This window comes from Rhinoraja longicauda, chromosome 19, assembly GCF_053455715.1.
Source record: "Rhinoraja longicauda isolate Sanriku21f chromosome 19, sRhiLon1.1, whole genome shotgun sequence".
In the NCBI taxonomy this organism is placed as follows: domain Eukaryota; kingdom Metazoa; phylum Chordata; class Chondrichthyes; order Rajiformes; family Arhynchobatidae; genus Rhinoraja; species Rhinoraja longicauda.
In genome coordinates, this window is record NC_135971.1 from 27727935 (window position 1) to 27747021 (window position 19087).

At 49.6% G+C, this 19087-nt stretch overlaps 1 protein-coding gene across 1 annotated transcript in view; it reads left to right on the forward strand.

Annotated features, from left to right (window-relative positions):
* The first annotated feature begins 416 nt into the window (after positions 1-416).
* Positions 417-19087, forward strand: part of LOC144602919 (retinoic acid receptor RXR-beta-A-like) — a 65415-nt gene continuing 46744 nt past the window's right edge. The window contains exon 1 of the mRNA XM_078416041.1: positions 417-1389. Coding sequence (XP_078272167.1) covers positions 1371-1389 — 19 coding nt within the window. The 5' untranslated portion in view covers positions 417-1370. The remainder of the gene's footprint in view (positions 1390-19087) is intronic.

Sequence of the window (19087 nt, forward strand, 5' to 3'; positions counted from 1 at the left end):
AGTGGAGAGGGTTAGTGCCAGTGGAGAGAGGGTTGGAGCCAGTGGAGAGAGGGTTGGGGCCAGTGGAGAGAGGGTTAGTGCCAGTGGAGAGAGGGTTAGTGCCAGAGGCGAGAGGGTTAGTGCCAGTGGAGAGAGGGTTAGTGCCAGTGGAGAGAGGGTTGGGGCCCGTGGAGAGGGGGTTAGTGCCAGTGGAAGGGGTTAGTGCCAGTGGAGAGAGGGTTAGTGCCAGTGGCGAGAGGGTTAGTGCCAGTGGCGAGAGGGTTAGTGCCAGTGGAGAGAGGGTTGGGGCCCGTGGAGAGGGGGTTAGTGCCAGTGGAAGGGGTTAGTGCCAGTGGAGAGAGGGTTAGTGCCAGTGGCGAGAGGGTTAGTGCCAGTGGCGAGAGGGTTAGTGCCAGAGGCGAGAGGGTTAGAGAGGCGAGAGGGTTAGTGCCAGTGGAGAGAGGGTTGGGGCCCGTGGAGAGGGGGTTAGTGCCAGTGGAGAGAGGGTTAGTGCCAGTGGCGAGAGGGTTGGGGCCAGTGGAGAGAGGGTTAGTGCCAGTGGCGAGAGGGTTAGTGCCAGTGGAGAGAGGGTTAGTGCCAGTGGAGAGAGGGTTGGGGCCCGTGGAGAGAGGGTTGGGGCCAGTGGAGAGGGTTGGGGCCAGTGGAGAGAGGGAACGCAACAGGGAGAGGAGGGGAAGGGCAGAGGAAGGGAGGGGGATATTGAACCCCTGGGAGAGGAAGGAAGAGTTGACAGGCCGCAGAGTAAAGGACGGGGAGAGTAGACCCCGGGAAGAGGAGGGGAAGGAGTTGGTTGGGAGACTGATCACAGGTTCTCTGGGCCCCAGAGTGGGGAGAGGGTGTCTGGGTCACTGTGAGGGCAGGGGACGAGGTGACTGTTTCCCTGGGAGTGGTCTTATTTACCGGGTTCGAAAGGGAAAATAAATATATTGACCCAGAGGTGAAGTTTTGTGAGAGTGAGGCAAACGGCAGGAAGAGTGGAGAGGGATTTGGTCGGGTGGGAAGGCTGCACTGTTGGAAGAGAGGAGTCACCACGTCAAGCCCAAGTGAAGGACAATGATGGCCCCAGTGCACTTTACTCTGCCGCAGTAGGAAGGAGGAAGATCTGATCCTGGCCCAGAATGGAGAGAAACTGAGTCTGAGGAGAGGAGCTTGTACAGGGAAGGCTTCTTGATCTGAATCTACAGCCTGGGAGGAATAGTGGAGGCTGACGGAGAGGGGAAGAAGGCCACACGGAACCACGAGTTGACGAGGAGGCAGTGGTAATGATCGGAGCAAGGGACAGCCGCCAGAAGCTGACACTGTGGTTGTGACACCTCGTTGCCGCTCCTGCCAGTGACGTTTCTGCAGCCTGGGAACCGGTCGAGGACGGAATGTGCGAGAGTAACAGAGGTAAGGGCGCAGAGAGGAACTGCAGGTGCTGGATGTAGACAAAATGCTGGGGTAACTCAGCGGGACAGGCAGCATCTCTGGAGAGAAGGAATGGGTGACGTATTGTGTTGAGACCCTTCTTCAGACCCGTTTATGATTGAGACCCTCCTTCAGACCAAGAAGAAAATCTGAAGTAGGGTCTCGACCTGAAACGTCACCCATTTCATATCTCCAGAGATGCTGCCTGTCCCGCTGAGTTCCACTGGCATTTTGTCTATCTTTGGGTACGCGGCCACATGGGTTGAGGTGTGTGGCCTTGGGTCTTCCCTTGCTGAGTTGTCAGCTTCCAGGTTCATCGTGGAGACAGAGGGGATCGCAAGTGCTGGAAGCTGAGGCAACAAAAAGCAGCTGGAAGAACTCAGTGGGCCAGGCAGCATCTGGAGATGGACCGACCACATTTCAGGTTGGGAACCTTCCATCAATCTGAAGAAGGGCCCGACCCAAACCATCACCTGTCCATTTCCCTCCAGCATGTTGTTCCTCCAGCATGTTGTTACTTGCTCCAGGTTCCCCGTATTCAGGGCAGTGACCACAAGGGCATGCTGGAGACTAGGGCACAGCAATCTAATCTGCCCCTTGGGCAAAAGGTACTTGCCCCGGCCACTCCCTCTTCTCCCATCGGGCAAAAGGTACAGAAGTGTGAAAACGCACACCTCCAGCTTCAGGGACTGTTTCTTCCCAGCAACTGAACTATCCTACCACTGAACTACTATCTGACTCATTAATGACCCTCGGACTATCTTTAATCGGACTTTACTAGCTTTACCTTGCACTACATGTTATTCCCTTATCATGTATCTGTATACTGTGAATGGCCCGATTATAATCTATTTTCTTTCCGCTGACTGGTTGGCACGCAACAAAGGCTTTTCACTGTACCTCAGCACACGTGACAATAAACTTAACTAAACTGAAGCTAATGCTACAGTGTGACACCAAGGCAGTGCTGACTGGTGTCAAACTGAGGCCCCATCTCAGATAGATGTGAATGACCCCCTGACAGTGTTGTGAAGGGGTGTGGGTTGAGGTGGAAAATCTTGTCCATTTTGGTACATTTATCTTTTGACACAGGTCAAGCAGAAGTAAAAACAAAAAGATGCTGAAAAAACAGTTCAGGCAGTATCTGAGAAAAGAAAGACAACCAATTTTCCTTTCCACAGGTGCTGCTCGACTGACTGAATTGTGCCGGCATTTTCCGCTTTAATTTCAGATTTCCGGCATATGCAATTTAGAATTGAATTCAATTTAATAAATTTTATTAGCCAAGTATGCATACGTACAAGGAATTTGCCTTGGTGCTCCGCTTACAAGTAACAACACGATATACAGTAAACAATTAAGAAAAAAACATGAAACATTAATGATATAAAATATGATAGTTTAAACATGTGAAGAATGAAACAAAATACCAGAGCAAAAGGAGGCTACAGGCTTTTGGTTATTGAGTAGAGCTACTGCTCGTGGAAAGAAGTTGTTTTTATGTCTGGCTGTGACTACTTTGACAGTCCGGAGTCGCCTTCCAGAGGGAAGTGCTTCAAAGAGTTTGTGGCCAGGGTGAGAGGGGTCAGAGATGATCTTACAACAGTTTTCAACAATTTTGCAGACGTCATCATGTTTCTGATAGCGAGACTGTGCTCTGTGCCAATTAGTTCTTGTATTTCCTACATTACAGCACATTAAAAGTATCGCAGTGCCGTAGTGCAGTTGAGTTTATTGTCATCTGCACAAATATGGTGAGGTACAGGTACAATGAATATCTTGCTTGCAGCTGCATCAAGGAACAGACAGACTGAACAACACACACAAATGTAAATTATACGTAAATTGCACAAACTCTTCAAGATAGCTGAGGCACAGTGGCGCAGTGGTAAAGTTGCTGCCTTATAGATAGATAAAATACTTTATTGTCGCAGATGACAAGCCACAGTGAAATTCTTTGCTTGCATACCATGCCAAGGTAAGCAATTAGTTGCCCATAAAGGGTGCTTACAAAGTTACAGATTTACTGTCCCCCTGCTCCAGTTCGCCCTTTGTTTTTCCTCCCTCACGATGGTCCCCCCCACTCCGGGTCCCCCATTGTTCTCCCTCCCTCACGATGGTCCCCCCCACTCCGGGTCCCCCATTGTTCTCCCTCCCTCACGGCGGTCCCCCCCACTCCGGGTTCTCCATTGTTCTCAACCCTCCCTCATGACGGTCCCTCCCACTCTGGGTCTACCATTGTCCCTCCTCTCTCAAGGCGTCCCCCCCATGCCGGGTCCACTGTTGTTCCCCCTCCCTCACTGTTGTTCCCCCTCCCTCCCTCATGGCGTCCCCCCCACGCCGGGTCCTCCATTGTTCTTCTCAGTGGTCCTCCCCACTGTCCATATAGCCGGGCCCCCATTGTCCACGTAGCACCAGAGATCCTGATTACAGGTGCTGTCTGTACGGAAATTGCACATTCTCCCTGTGACCGCGTGAGTTTTCTCTGGGGTGCTCTGGTTTCCTTCCACATTCCAAAGACGTGCAGATTTGTAGGTTTAATTGGTTTCTGTAAATTGTTCCTAGTATGTTGGACAGAACTAGTGTATAGGGTGATCATTGGTCGGCGTGGACAAGGTGGGCCGAAAGGTCTGTTTCTATGCTGTATCCCTAAGCTAAACAGTAAAAAGAAAAATCACAAGACGAGGTCTGCAGTATTGTGTTCCTGAGCTAGGATTAGGGTTGTGCAAGTCCGTTTAAGAACCTGATGTTTATATCTGAACACCCAGGTTAAATTCCAACCTCTCAGATTAAGTTGAGTTTAGTTTATTGTCACGTGTACTGAGGTACAGTGAAAGGCTTTTGTTGCGAGCTATCCAGTCAGCGGAAAGACGTTACATGTTTACAATCAGGCCGTCTACAATGTACAGATAAAGGGAATAATGTTCAGTGTAATGTAAAGTCCGAGAAAAGATAATCCGAGATAGACACAAAATGCTGGAGAAACTCAGCGGGTCAGGCAGCATCTCTGGAGAGAAGGAATGGGTGATGTTTTGGGTCGAGACCCTTCTTCAGACATAGACAGGTTCATGGGTCCTCATCCTTCCTCTTCCAAAGTCCACAATCAGTTCCTTGGTCTTACTGATGTTGATAGCCAGGTTGTTGAGCTGGCACCAATTGGTCAGTCAATTGATCTCATCTTACACTCTGATTCATCTTCATCTGTAATTCGTCCAACAACGGTGGTGTTGTTGGTGAACGTGAAGGTGGAGTTGGCAGTGTGTCCAGCTACCCAGTCACGAGTATAGAGTGAGTGGAGCAGGGGGCTGAGCACACAGCCTTGAGCTGCTCCCGTACTGATTGCTAATGAGGATGGAAGACCCTTCTTCAGCATTTTGTGCCTGACCTGCTGAGTTTCTCCAGCATTTTGTGTCTACCTTCGAATTAAACCAGCATCTGCAGTTTTTGTTCCTATAAAGATAATCCGAGGGTCTCCAATGAGGTAGATGTTAGGTCAGGACCACTCTCTAGATGGTGATAGGATGGTTCACAGCTGGGAAGAGACGGCTCCTTATTCTGGAGGTGTGCGTTTTCACATTTCTCTACCTCTTTACATGGCACCTCTGATGGGAGAGTGGAGAAGGAGAGACTGGGGTGAGACTCGTCCTTGATTATACTGGTGGCCTTGTCAAGGCAGCACAGGTGTGGTATAGGGACAAGGAAATCTTACTTGCAGCGGCATCATAGGCGAAATCCTGAATTACACACAAGCCAGTAAAAAGAAAAAGGCAGGCACAAGTACAAAACACAATTTTTTGAAAGTCCACGTGAGTGCAGGAGGTGGTGTGTGGTGGTCTGTTGCTGCGATGGTGTGTGGTGGTCCGGTGCTGGGGTGGGGTTCGGGCTGTGGGGGTGGGTTCAGGAACCTGATGGCTGCATGAAAGGAGCTGCTCCTGAACCTGGTCGTGTGGGACTTGAGGCTTCGGTACCTCGTGCCCGACGGCAGCAGTGGGAAGAGGGCACGGCTCGGATGGTGGGGATCTGTGATGGTAGATGCCGCCATCTTGAGGCAGCGCCCGGTGGAGATGCCCTCGTTGGTGGGGAGGGCTGTGTCCGTGATGGACCGGGCTAAATCCCCCACTCTCTGCAGCCTCCTGTGTTCCTGTGCATTGGAATTACTGTATTGTGCCCTGATATAACCATAATGGTAGCTTACCTATAAACCACCTATGCTTTTGCTGTAGTCGAGTCCCTTCGGACTGTCTGAAGAAGGGTCTCGACCCGAAACGCCACCCATTCCTTCTCTCCAGAGCTGCTGCCTGACCTGCTGAGTTACTCCAGCATTTTGTGTCTATCGTGAGGGAGAGGATGTTGTCCTGACACCATGTTACTAAGTTCTCTCTCTCCTTTCTGTGATCCGTCTCGTCATTGGGGTCATCTGCAAACATGTAGATGGAGTTAGAGCCGAATTTGACGGTACTGTCAAAAGTGCAAAGGAGGATAGTAGGGACTGAGAACGCATCCGTGCAGGCCACTGGTGTCAACAATTATTGTGGAGGATGTGTTGTCTATCCTCACTGATTCTGGTCTGTGAGTCAGAAAGTTGAGGGTCCGGTTGCAGAGGGGAGAGCTGATTCTTGAGGCGCGGAATCTGGAGATGAGTTTGGATGGGATTGTGGTGTTTGAAGGCAGAGCTTTGGTCTCCAACTTCAGGTCCACCACTGATTTTCTGGCAACTGGTGATCCGGCACCTCCTTTCATCCAGGCAAAATTATGAGAGTGGCCTTGAAATCCCCCCTGGAAGTCCCCCCGGAAATGTGCCTCCTAGGCCGGGTGAGGCGGCCGATCTTGACCTCATCGGGACTTCCGTGCCGATCGGCGGGTGGGATTTGCCCCCTGCAGCCGGGGCTCTGGAACTCCAGCCCGGCCGGAGCCGGCGGATCCGTTCCCGTAGCCGACTTTGCCGGCCGGTATCTCCGCCCCTAGACGGAATGTTCCAGTAACGTTGGGCTCCTCTCAGAGACTATGACTTTTGTAAGTTCTCCTTTGCAGGTTCTACTGCAGTTGTACAGGGCCTTGGTGAGACCGCACCTGGAGTATTGTGTGCAGTTTTAGGCTCCTAATCTGAGGAAAGACGTTCTTGCCTTAGAGGGAGTACAGAGAAGGTTCACTAGATTGATCCCTGGGATGGCGGGACGTTCATATGAAGAAAGACTGGATAGACTAGGCTTGTACTCGCTGGAATTTAGAAGACTGAGGGGGGATCTTATAGAAACGTATAAAATTCTTAAGGGGTTGGAGAGGCTAGATGCGGGAGGATTGTTCCCGATGTTGGGGGAGTCCAGAACTAGGGGTCACAGCTTAAGGATAAGGGGGAAGTCTTTTAGGACCGAGATGAGAAAACATTTCTTCACACAGAGAGTGGTGAGTCTGTGGAATTCTCTGCCACAGAAGGTAGTTGAGGCCAGTTCATTGGCTATATTTAAGAGGGAGTTAGATGTGGCCCTTTTTGCTAAAGGGATCAGGGGGTATGGAGAGAAGGCAGGTACAGGTTACTGAGCTGGATGATCAGCCATGATCATATTGAATGGCGGTGCAGGCTCGAAGGGCCGAATGGCCTACTCCACCTATTTTCTATGTTTCTATGTATACAAAGTCATGAGAGGAATAGATCGGGTAGATGCAGAGAGTCTTTAACCCAGAGTAGGGGAATCGAGGGCCAGAGGACACAGGTTCAAGGTGAAGGGGAAAAGATTTAATAGGAGTCTGAGGTGTAACTTTTTCTCACAGAGGGTGGTGGGTGTATGGAACAAGCTGCCAGAGGAGGTAGTTGAGGCTGGGACTATCCCATCGTTTAACAGTTGGACAGGTACATGGATAGGACAGGTGTGGAGGGATGTGGACCAAACGCAGGCAAGTGGGACCAGTGTAGCTGGGACATGGTGGGTGAGTTGGGCCGAAGGGCTTGTTTCCACACTGTATCAATCTGACTCCATGACTCCATGACCTCTGTTGGTCTAGCAAGACAGATAATCCAGAAAGGCTCTGGAACCGAGGGTGCCGGCAAATCAGTCATGGTCCTGTAGTTCCACGTGTCTGTGATTCCTGTCCAGTCTTGCATCATTCATGCAACTATTGATCACGTGCCTGGCATCTTCCCCTCTGCCCGATTGATCACAGTGTTCAATCATTCCAGACTTTTCAAATCTTGGCCATTTGAAAATTCACCCAGTTAGTGAAACTTCCTATTACATGGCACGGTGGCGCAGCGGTAGAGTTGCTGCCTTACAGTGAATGCAGCGCTGGAGACCCGGGTTCCATCCCGACTACGGATGCTGTCTGTGCGGAGTTTGTACGTTCTACCCGTGACCACGTGGGTTTGTTCCGAGATCTCTAGTTTCCTCTCACACTCCAAAGTTGTAGGTCAATTTACTTGGTATAAGTGTCAATTGTCCCTAGCGTGTGTAGGATACTGTTAATGTGTGGGGATCACTGGTCAGTGCGGACTCGGTGGGTCGAAGGGCCTGTTTCCGCGCTGTATGTCCAAACAAAACAATTTCTGCATAACGTTGCTGGGCCTCCAATCTAATTGATTTTAAGCTTTATTTGATTTCCGTTTGCTTTGTTGTTACCTCCCAACAATGATAGACAATAGACAATAGACAATAGGTGCAGGAGTAGGCCATTCAGCCCTTCGAGCCAGCACCGCCATTCAATGCGATCATGGCTGATCACTCTCAATCAGTACCCCGTTCCTGCCTTCTCCCCGTACCCCCTCACTCCGCTATCCTTAAGAGCTCTATCCAGCTCTCTCTTGAAAGCATCCAACGAACTGGCCTCCATTGCCTTCTGAGGCAGAGAATTCCACACCTTCACCACTCTCTGACTGAAAAAGTTCTTCCTCATCTCCGTTCTAAATGGCCTACCCCTTATTCTTAAACTGTGGCCCCTTGTTCTGGACTCCCCCAACATTGGGAACATGTTTCCTGCCTCTAATGTGTCCAATCCCCTAATTATCTTATATGTTTAAATAAGATCCCCCCTCATCCTTCTAAATTCCAGTGTATACAAGCCCAATCGCTCCAGCCTTTCAACATACGACAGTCCCGCCATTCCGGGAATTAACCTAGTGAACCTACGCTGCACGCCCTCCATAGCAAGAATATCCTTCCTCAAATCTGAAGACCAAAACTGCACACAGTACTCCAGGTGCAGTCTCACCAGGGCCCGGTACAACTGTAGAAGGACCTCTTTGCTCCTATACTCAACTCCTCTTGTTACGAAGGCCAACATTCCATTGGCTTTCTTCACTGCCTGCTGTACCTGCATGCTTCCTTTCATTGACTGATGCACTAGGACACACAGATCTCGTTGAACTCCCCCTCCTCCTAACTTGACACCATTCAGATAATAATCTGCCTTTCTATTCTTACTTCCAAAGTGAATAACCTCACACTTATCTACATTAAACTGCATCTGCCATGTATCCGCCCACTCACACAACCTGTCCAAGTCACCCTGCAGCCTTATTGCATCTTCCTCACAATTCACACTACCCCCCAGCTTAGTATCATCTGCAAATTTGCTAATGGTACTTTTAATCCCTTCGTCTAAGGATGATGGTGTGGCAAATTGGATTAGTAAATATGCAGATGATACTAAGATAGGTGGAGTAGTTGATAGTGAGGTAGATTTTCAAAGTCTACAGAGAGACTTGGGCCTTTTGGAAGGGTGGGCTGAAAGATGGCAGATGGAGTTTAATGCTGATAAGTGTGAGGTGCTGCATTTTGGTAGGACAAATCAAAATAGGACGTACAGGGTAAATGGTAGGGAATTGAGGAATGCAGTGGAACAGAGGGATCTGGGAATAACTGTGCATTGTTCCCTGAAGGTGGAATCTCATGTGGATAGGGTGGTGAAGAAGGCGTTTGGTATGCTTGCCTTTATAAATCAGAGCATCGAGTATAGAAGTTGGGATGTAATGTTGAAATTGTACAGGGCATTGGTGAGGCCGAATCTGGAGTATGGTGTGCAGTTCTGGTCGCCAAATTATAGGAAGGATGTCGACAAAATGGAGAGGGTACAGAGGAGATTTACTAGAATGTTGCCTGGGTTTCAGCACTTAGGCTACAGAGAGAGGTTGAATAGGTTGGGTCTTTATTCTTTGGAGCGTAGAAGGTTGAGGGGGGACTTGATAGAGGTTTTTAAAATTTTGAGAGGGACGGACAGAGTTGACGTGGGTAGGCTTTTCCCTTTGAGAGTGGGGAAGATTCCAACAAGGGGACATAGCTTCAGAATTGAGGGACAAAGGTTTAGGGGTAACATGAGGGGTAACTTCTTTACTCAGAGGGTTGTGGCTGTATGGAATGGGCTTCCGGTGGAAGTGGTGGAGGCTGGCTCGATTTTATTATTTAAGAGTAAATTGGATAGGTATATGGATAGGAGGGGATTGGAGGGTTATGGTCTGAGTGCAGGTAGATGAGACTAGGTCAGGGAGAATGGTCGGCGTGGACTGGTAGGGCCGGACAGGCCTGTTTCCATGCTGTAGTTGTTATATGTTATTGTTATATGTATATCGTAAATAGCTGGGGTCCCAGCACCGAACCTTGCGGTACCCCACTGGTCACTGCCTGCCATTCCGAAAGGGACCCATTTATCCCCACTCTTTGCTTTCTGTCTGTCAACCAATTTTCTATCCATGTCAGTACCCTACCCCCAATACCATATGCCCTAATTTTGCCCACTAATCTCCTATGCCCACTAATCTCCTATTCTACCCAGAAGAATATTCAGTCTGAAGAAGTGTCTCGACCCGAAATGTCACCCATTCCTTCTCTCCTGAGGTGCTGCCTGACCTGCTGAGTTACTCCAGCATTTTGTGAAAAAATACCTTCGATTTGTACCAGCATCTGCAGTTATTTTCTTATGATCTATTCTACATTCTCCTTGATCTCCATTCCCTTTGTCCTGTTTTCACACCTTATACTTCCTGATCTATACACTTCCTTATCTATGTACCTCCCACTCCCCTGACATCAGTCTGAAGAAGGGTCTAGACCCCAAACGTCACCCATTCCTTCTCTCCTGAGATGCTGCCTGTCCCGCTGAGTTACTCCAGCATTTTGTGTCTATCTTTGATTTAAACCAGAATCTGCAATTTCTTCCTACACATTTAGTGTATACTCTGTATAAACATCTCCCTCCCTTTCTCATTTCCCTATCAGCGGATCCCTCCTTTGCTTCTCTCCTCATGTTTATAGAGGATGACTTTAACTGCCCTCTACATTTGTCTCAGCCCCTCTGTGAGCTCTACCTGCTTGCCATGCTGTGTATGCCTGATGGAATTAGTATTATTAGCACAACGGGTAGTGCTGCTGCCTTGCAGCGTCAGAGACCTGAGTTCAATCCTGATCTCGGGTGCTGCCTGTGCGGAGTTTGCACGTTCTGCAAGTGAAGAGAGTGTTTTAATAAGGAATAGGAGTGGAATTAGGCCATTTGGCCCTTCAAGTCTACTCTGCCATTCAATCATAGCTGATCTATCTCTCCTTCCTGACCCCATTCTCCTGCCTTCTCCCCACAACCTCTGACACCTTTATCAGGTGTCAAAACGGAAATAATGAAATTCTTACTTGCAGCAACACAACAAATATGTCAACTGTTATGGGTTTGGGGCGGTGCAGTGGAACAGCGCCAGAGACCCGGGTTCGATCCTGACTACGGGTGCTGTCTGTACGGAGTTTGCACCTTCTCCCTTTGACCATGTGGGTTTCCCCCTGGTGCTCTCGCACTCCAACGAGTTTGTAGATTAATTGTCTTTGGTAAAAGATAGTACAAATTGTCCCCAGTGTGCAGCGCAGTGCTGGGGTACAGGATCGCAGGTTGGTGTGGACTCGGTGGGCCGAAGGGCCTGTTTCCACGCTGCTTCTCTAAACTAAACAGTGTCACCAAGTCTATGTAGTTCGGTGCTTATTTGGAGGTTGTAGTGTTTAATAGCCTAATGGCTGTAGGGAAGAAGCTGTTACTGAAACTGGACGTTGGTTTTCAGGTTCCTGTACCTTCTTCCCGATGGCAGGGGTGAAATGAGTGTGTGGCCAGGGTGGTGTGGGTCTCTGATGATGCTGGCTGCCTTTTTGAGGCAGTGACTCTGGTAAATCCCTGCGATGGTGGGGAGGTCAGAGTCAGTGATGGACTGGGCAGTGTTCATAACTTTTTGCAGTCTTCTTAGCCCCATGGCATTCAAGTTGCTGAACCAGGCTGTGATGCAACCAGTCAATATGCTCTCCACTGTACACCTGTAGAAGTTTAAGAGAATATGTTGAAAGACTGGAGTGACTAGGCTTGTATACACTGGAATTTAGAAATATGCACGCCCAGGAATTTGAAGCTTTTGACTCTCCACCTTCGTCCTGTCGATATGGACAGGCTGTGTAGGAAAGAACTGCAGATGCTGGTATAAATCGAAGGTAGTCACAAAATGCTGGAGTAACTCAGCAGGACAGGCAGCATCTCGGGAGAGAAGGAATGCGTGATGTTTTGGGTCGAGACCCTTCTTCAGACATAGACATGAGGAAGGATATTCTTGCTATTGAGGGCGTGCAGCGTAGGTTCACTAGGTTGATTCCCGGGATGGCGGGACTGTCATATGTTGAAAGACTGGAGCGACTAGGCTTGTATACACTGGAATTTAGAAGGATGAGAGGGGATCTTATCGAAACATATAAGATTATTAAGGGGTTGGACACGTTAGAGGCAGGAAACATGTTCCCAATGTTGGGGGAGTCCAGAACCAGGGGCCACAGTTTAAGAATAAGGGGTAGGCCATTTAGAACGGAGATGAGGAAAAACTATTTTCAGTCAGAGAGTTGTGAATCCGGAATTCTCTGCCTCAGAAGGCAGTGGAGGCCAATTCTCTGAATGCATTCAAGAGAGAGCTGGATAGAGCTCTTAAGGATAGCGGAGTCAGGGGGTATGGGGAGAAGGCAGGAACGGGGTACTGATTGAGAATGATCAGCCATGATCACATTGAATGGCGGTGCTGGCTTGAAGGGCCGAATGGCCTACTCCTGCACCTATTGTCTATGGTCTATTGTCTATAGACAGGTTCCTGGGTCCTCATCCTTCCTCTTCCGAAGTCCACAATCAGTTCCTTGGTCTTACTGATGTTGATAGGCAGGTTGTTGTGCTGGTCAGTCAATTGATCTCATCCTAAACTCTGACTTATCTTCATCTGTAATTCGTCCAACAACGGTGGTGTTGTTGGTGAACGTGAAGGTGGAGTAGGCAGTGTGTCCAGCTACCCAGTCATGAGTATAAAGTGAGTGGAGCAGGGGGCTGAGCACACAGCCTTGAGCTGCTCCCGTGCTGATTGTTATTGAGGAAGAAGTGTCGCTGTGAATTTGAACAGACTGGTAGACACAAAAAGCTGGAGTAACTCAGCGGGTCAGGCAGCATCTCGGGAGAAAAGGAATGGGTGACGTTTCGGGTTGAGACCCTTCTTCAGACTGGTCTGTTGATGAGGAAGTCGAGGATCCAGTTGCAGAGGGATGCGCAAACAGCTCCGTTCCGTGAGCTTGGGGGGGGGGGGGGGGGGGGTGATGGTATTGAATGCTGAGCAGTAGTCCAGAAACAACAGCCTGATGTATGTGTTTATATTGTCCGTGGTCCAGTGCAGAGTGGAGAGCTAGTGAGATGTCCAGAACAAGGGGCCACAGTTTAAGAATAAGGGGTAGGCCATTGAGAACTGAGATGAGGAAAACCTTTTTCAGTCAGAGAGTTGTGAATTTGTGGAATTCTCTGCCTCAGAAGGCAGTGGGGGCCAATTCTCTGAATGCATTCAAGAGAGAGCTAGATAGAGCTCTTAAGGATAGCGGCGTCAGGGGGTATGGGGAGAAGGCAGGAACGGGGTACTGATTGAGAATGATCAGCCATGATCACATTGAATGGCGGTGCGTACAGGCTCGAAGGGCCAATGGCCTCCTCCTGCACCTGTTGTCTATTGTCTGCGTCATCTCCCTATTCACCGATTGTCGGCAAGCTGTAGTGGGTTGAGGTTGTTGTTGAGGTAGGAGTTGATATGCACCACAACCAACCTCTGAAAGCACCTGATCACCAGGGACGTCAGTGCCACTGGTCGATGGTGAATGGTCGTCACCTTACTCTTCTTGGGCTCCAGTATTATTGATGCCCTCTTAAAGCAGGTGGGAACCTCAGACCTCAGTAATGAGAGGTTGAAAATGTCCACAAAAACTCCAGCCAGTTGGTCTGCACGGGTATCAAGAACAGGACCAGGTACACCCTCAGATCCAGAAGCTTTCCGAGGGTGCACCCTCCTGAAGGACCTTTGGAGGTGGGCCTCTGTGGTTGAGATTGTTGTAACTCCGGGTGCTGTGTCTGCGTGGGTTTCTCCGGGTGCTCTGCTTCACTCCCGCGTCCCAAAGCCGCGCGTGTTTGTAGGTTAATTGGCCTCTGTAAATTGCCGCTAGTGTGCAGGGAGTGGATGAGAAAGTTGGATGTCCTAGGATTAGTGTGTGGACAGGTGATCAATGTTCGGCGTGGGACGAAAGGCCTGCTTGCATGCTGCATCCTTCAATCAATAACTATTGCTCTCGTACACGTTCCCTCGACTCCTGTGCAAAAGTGATAAGAGTTTGATTTTTGATTAGCAGCACATGAGGGAGGAGGGTTTGGCAGATGTGGTGCGGTCCCTTTGATTGATTAACCCTGGCTGTCTCCCCACATCAGTGTCACAGTCATAGTGATACAGTGTGGAAACAGGCCCTTCGGCCCAACTCACCCACACCGGCCAACATGTCCCAGCTACACAAGTCCCACCTGCCTGCGCTTGGTCCATATCACTCCAAACTTGTCCTATCCATGTACCTGTCTAACTGTTTCTTAAACGTTGGGAGAGTCCCAGCCTCAACTACCTCCTCTGGCAGCTTGTTCCATACACCCACCATCCGTTGTGTGAAAAAGTTACCCCTCGGATTCCTATTAAATCTTTTCCCTTTCACCTTTAACCTATGTCCTCTGGTCCTCGATTCCCCTACTCTGGGCAAAAGACTGTGCTATCTATTCCTCTCATGATTTTATACACCTCTATAAGATCACCCCTCATCCTCCTGCGCTCCATGGAATAGAGACCCAGCCTACTTAACCTCTCGCTATAGCCCACACCCTCTAGATCTGGCAACATCCTCATGAATCTTTTCTGAACCCTTTTAAGCTTGACAATATCTTTCCTATAACATGGTGCCCAGAACTGAACAGAATATTCTTAATGTGGTCTCAACAACGTCTTGTACAACTGCAACATGACCTCCCAAAACCTCTGCTGTCTGCACTAAACCCCCAGAATTTGGGCCATCAGGTCCATTCATTTTTCAGTACTTTAATTAGAGTGCTCCTCTCATTCGAATGCCCCTCCAGGAACACAGAACTGACGTCTTAAACTGTCCACCTGAATAATTCTCCCTGACTCCACAACCACATCTGCTTCTGCCAGAATTACTGCTTAGTTTAGACCCGGCTGACTTCCTCCAGCTTTTTGTGTCTATCTTTGTTTTACTGCTTAATTTATTTGGAAATACGGCGCGGAAACAGGCCCTTCGACCCACCGAGTCCACGCCGACCAGCGGTCCCCGCACACTGAGGTTGTCGTGTTTAATAACCTGATGGCTGCAGGGAAGAAGCTGTTCCTGAACCTGGACGTTACAGTTTTCAGGCTCCTGTTCCTTCTTCCCGATGGCAGGGGTGAAATAAGTGTGTGGCCAGGATGGTGTGGGTCTCTGTTGATGCTGGCTGCCTTTTTGAGGCAGAGACTCCTGTAAATTCCTTCGATGGTGGAGAGGTCATTATCCGTGATGGATTGGGCAGTGTCCACAACTTTTTGCAGCCTTCTTAGCCCCTGGGCATTCAAGTTGCCGAACCAGGCCATGATGCAACCAGTCAATATGCTCTCCACTCTCCTCTCCTCTCCTCTCTGACATATCAAACCTCTGCAATCTTCTCAGGAAGTAGATGTGGTTTATTTATAATCGCACCAGTGTGCTGGGTCCAGGAAAGATCTTCAGAAATATGCACGCCCAGGAATTTGAAGCTTTTGACTCTCTCCACCATCTTCCCGTCGATATAGACAGGTTGGTTGGTCCTCATCCTTCCACTTCCAAAGTCCACAATCAGTTCCTTGGTCTCACTGACATTGATGTCCAGGTTGTTGTGCTGGCACCATTTGGTCAGTCGATCGATCTCACTCCGATATTCTGACTCAATCACCATCTGTGATTTGTCCAACAACAGTGGTGTTGTCGGGCAACCTTCAGGGGCCGACCTCAAGGTGCTGGAGGCGTTACCACTGTTCACCGACCCTTGCTCTCAACGCCCGATGTCTCTGGTGACTCCATCCATCGTCTTGAATCTCCTTCCATCGCCCTTTCAGCCAGTGCGTTTCAGAGCACTATGTGGAATTCCCTGCTGAGAAGGTTGTCGAGGCCACGTCAGTGGATTTGTTAGGCAGAGATAGACAGATTCTAGATTAGTATGGGTGTCTCATTAGTATGAGGGGGGATCTTATAGAAACTTACAAAATTCTTAAGGGGTTGGACAGGCTAGCTGCAGGAAGATTGTTCCCGATGTTGGGGAAGTCCAGAACAAGGGGTCACATTTTAAGGATAAGGGGGAAGTCTTTTAGGACCGAGATGAGAATGTTTTTTTTCACACAGAGTGGTGAATCTGTGGAATTCTCTGCCACAGAAGGTAGTTGAGGCCAGTTCATTGGCTATATTTAAGAGGGAGTTAGATGTGGCCCTTGTGGCTAAAGGGATCAGGGGGTATGGAGAGAAGGCAGGTACGGGATACTGAGTTGGATGATCAGCCATGATCATATTGAATGGCGGTGCAGGCTCGAAGGGCTGAATGGCCTACTCCTGCACCTATTTTCTATGTTTCTATGTCAGGCGTTATGGAGAGAAGGCAGGAAAGTTGAATTAGGAGGGAGAGATAGATAAGCCATGATTGAATGGAGGAGTAGACTTGATGGGCCGAATGGCCTAAAACTACTTCTATTCCTTATGACCATAATGACCTAATTTGTTTAGAAGAAAATTTATTTTCTGTTTCTCGTTCTTTTGACGGTCTCTTGGAATCTGTGGCCCTTTACTCATTTCTCATTTCTTCACATCATAGCCCTCGGTGATTTAATGTGTCGGAGGGAATTGCAGATGCTGGTTTAAACCAAAGGTAGACACCAAATGCTGGAGTAGCCCAGTGGGACAGGCAGCATCTCTGTAGAGAAGGAATGGGTGATGTTTTGGGTCGAGACCCTTCCTCACCTCAGTGATTTAAGTTGTGTTTAACAAATCCCCAATGAACTTCTGCTGGGGTCTGACAGATGATTGAAAACAAAAATCAAACTAAACTTTAATCAATGTAAAAAATATATACAATACAGGAAGTGTGCAAAAAATCTTCTGACATTCTCGGAGGCTATACAGTGAAATTGTCGTTACGTAGTGTTTTCACAATTTTACCCCCCACCCGTGCCACTCATGTGACCCCTGGGGTGATATCCCTTCCCTGGTGCGGTGGTACAGCGGTAGAGTTGCTGCCATACAGCGAATGCAGCGCCGGAGACTCAGATTCGATCCTGACTACGGGCGCCGTCTGTACGGAGTTTGTACGTTCTCCCCGTGACCTGCGTGGGTTTTCTCCGAGATCTTCGGTTTCCTCCCACACTCCAAAGACGTACAGGTATGTAGGTTAATTGACTGGGTAATATGTAAAAATTGTCCCTAGTGTGTGTATGATAGTGTTAGTGTGCGGGGATCGCTGGGCGGCGCGGACTTGGTGGGCCTAAGGGCCTGTTTCCGCGCTGTATCTCTAAATCTAAAAATCTAAATCTAAATCTTGTCTGAGGGGCGTCTCCACCACACCCTGCCCTCCATGTCCAAACACGGGAGGTGCTCCCCCACAGGGCCTTGGCGTTGGCTGCACCGAGCTTCTGTGCGTCCCTCAGCACGTACTCCTGCAGTCTGCAGCGGGCCAGTCGGCAACATTCCCCCACGGACATCTCACTCTGCTGTGAGGCCAACAAAGCCCAGGCAGACCAAAGAACGTCTTTCGCTGAGTTGATGACCCAGCAGCACTCACGGGGAAATAGCAGATACAATAGTGATGTCTCTCACCAGAATGGAGAGATGATCGAATGGCGGAGTAGACTTATAAACATAGGAAATAGGTGCAGGAGGAGGCCATTTGGCCCTTTGAGCCAGCACCGCCATTCATTGTGATCATGGGTGATCAACCACAATCAGTGACCTGTCCCTGTCTTCTCCCCATATCCCTTGATTCCACTAGCCCCCAGAGCTCTATCCAACTCTCTTTTAAATCCATCCAGTGAATTGGCCTCCACTGCCCTCTGTGGCAGAGAATTCCACAAATTCACAACTCTCTGGGTGAAAAAGTTATTTCTCATCTCAGTTTTAAATGGCCTCCCCTTTGTTCTTAGACCGTGGCCCCTGGTTCTGGACACCCCCAACATTTTCCAAGCATTTCTGATGGGCCGATTGGCCTGCTTCTACTGCTGTTACTTATAACTCCATGGATCCTGTGGCGTGGTTCCCAGAGCAGACTGCCCAGCTTGTCTGGCAAAATGCCTCATCGCCAGAACTAACCAACAAGCACCAAGACCCGGCTTGGCTGGCGGTGAGGGGAGCCCTCCCAGTCAGATCCTTCCTTCACCGCCAGAACCTCACTACCAGCGCACGCTGCCCTCGGGACGGCTGCTATGGAGAGGAGACAGTGGCCCACCTCTTCACAGAGTGTGGATTTGCAAAGAGAGTCTGGAGAAGTCTGCAGAGGTCCCTGTCACGATTCATTCCGAGCAGCTCCGTCACAGAGGACTCTGTGATTTAGGGACTGTTGCCAAGGATGGGCATCTCTGACAGACGACTGCCGTTGGTGCTGTGGGCCACAGGGCACTGTGCTGTGGAGCGGAAGTCTGCGGAGAGCTGCTGCAGTCTCAGTCCCACTTGCAGACAGTTTGTGGTGAGCAGCAAGGAAGTAACATGGGCCTGCCAACCCTGGAGAGACAAGTGTGGCTTCAATTCTCAGAAGCAGACCTGCCACCTCTGAGCCCTTTGCCTCTGCCTTGGCAGCAATCGGGCAGTCTTGTGTAGAATATCAAGTGCTGGTGTAACTCAGCGGGTCAGGCAGCATCTGTGGAGAACATGGATAGGTGATGTTTCACAGAGTGCTGGAGTAACTCAACGGGTCAGGCAGCGTCTGTGGAGAACATGGATAGGTGACGTTTCACAGAGTGTTGGAGTAACTCAGCGGGTCAGGCAGCATCTCTGGAGGATGTGGATAGGTGACGTTTCAGGTTGGAGCCCTTCTTCATTCTGATGTTGTTGTTGTTCGTCCTTCGGGTTTGAAGATGACCGTGGCACGGTATGGGGTTGAAGTCATGACTTGCGCTTGACGGGTTAAAGTGAGGGGGAGTTGCACAGATCGTCGGCCTCACTCTCTCGGCCTGGCCTATCGTGTTCCAGCAGCAAGACATAGTCGGGACGGCTGGGGACAGGTCAGGATGTAGTGGATGGTCAGAAGTGCCCTACGTATCTCACTCTGCCCTGTTTGCGCTCCACGACGCTTTGCTGGGATCGTCGTTCTGCCCGTTGAACCTTCTGGTGGTTTCCTCCGCGCA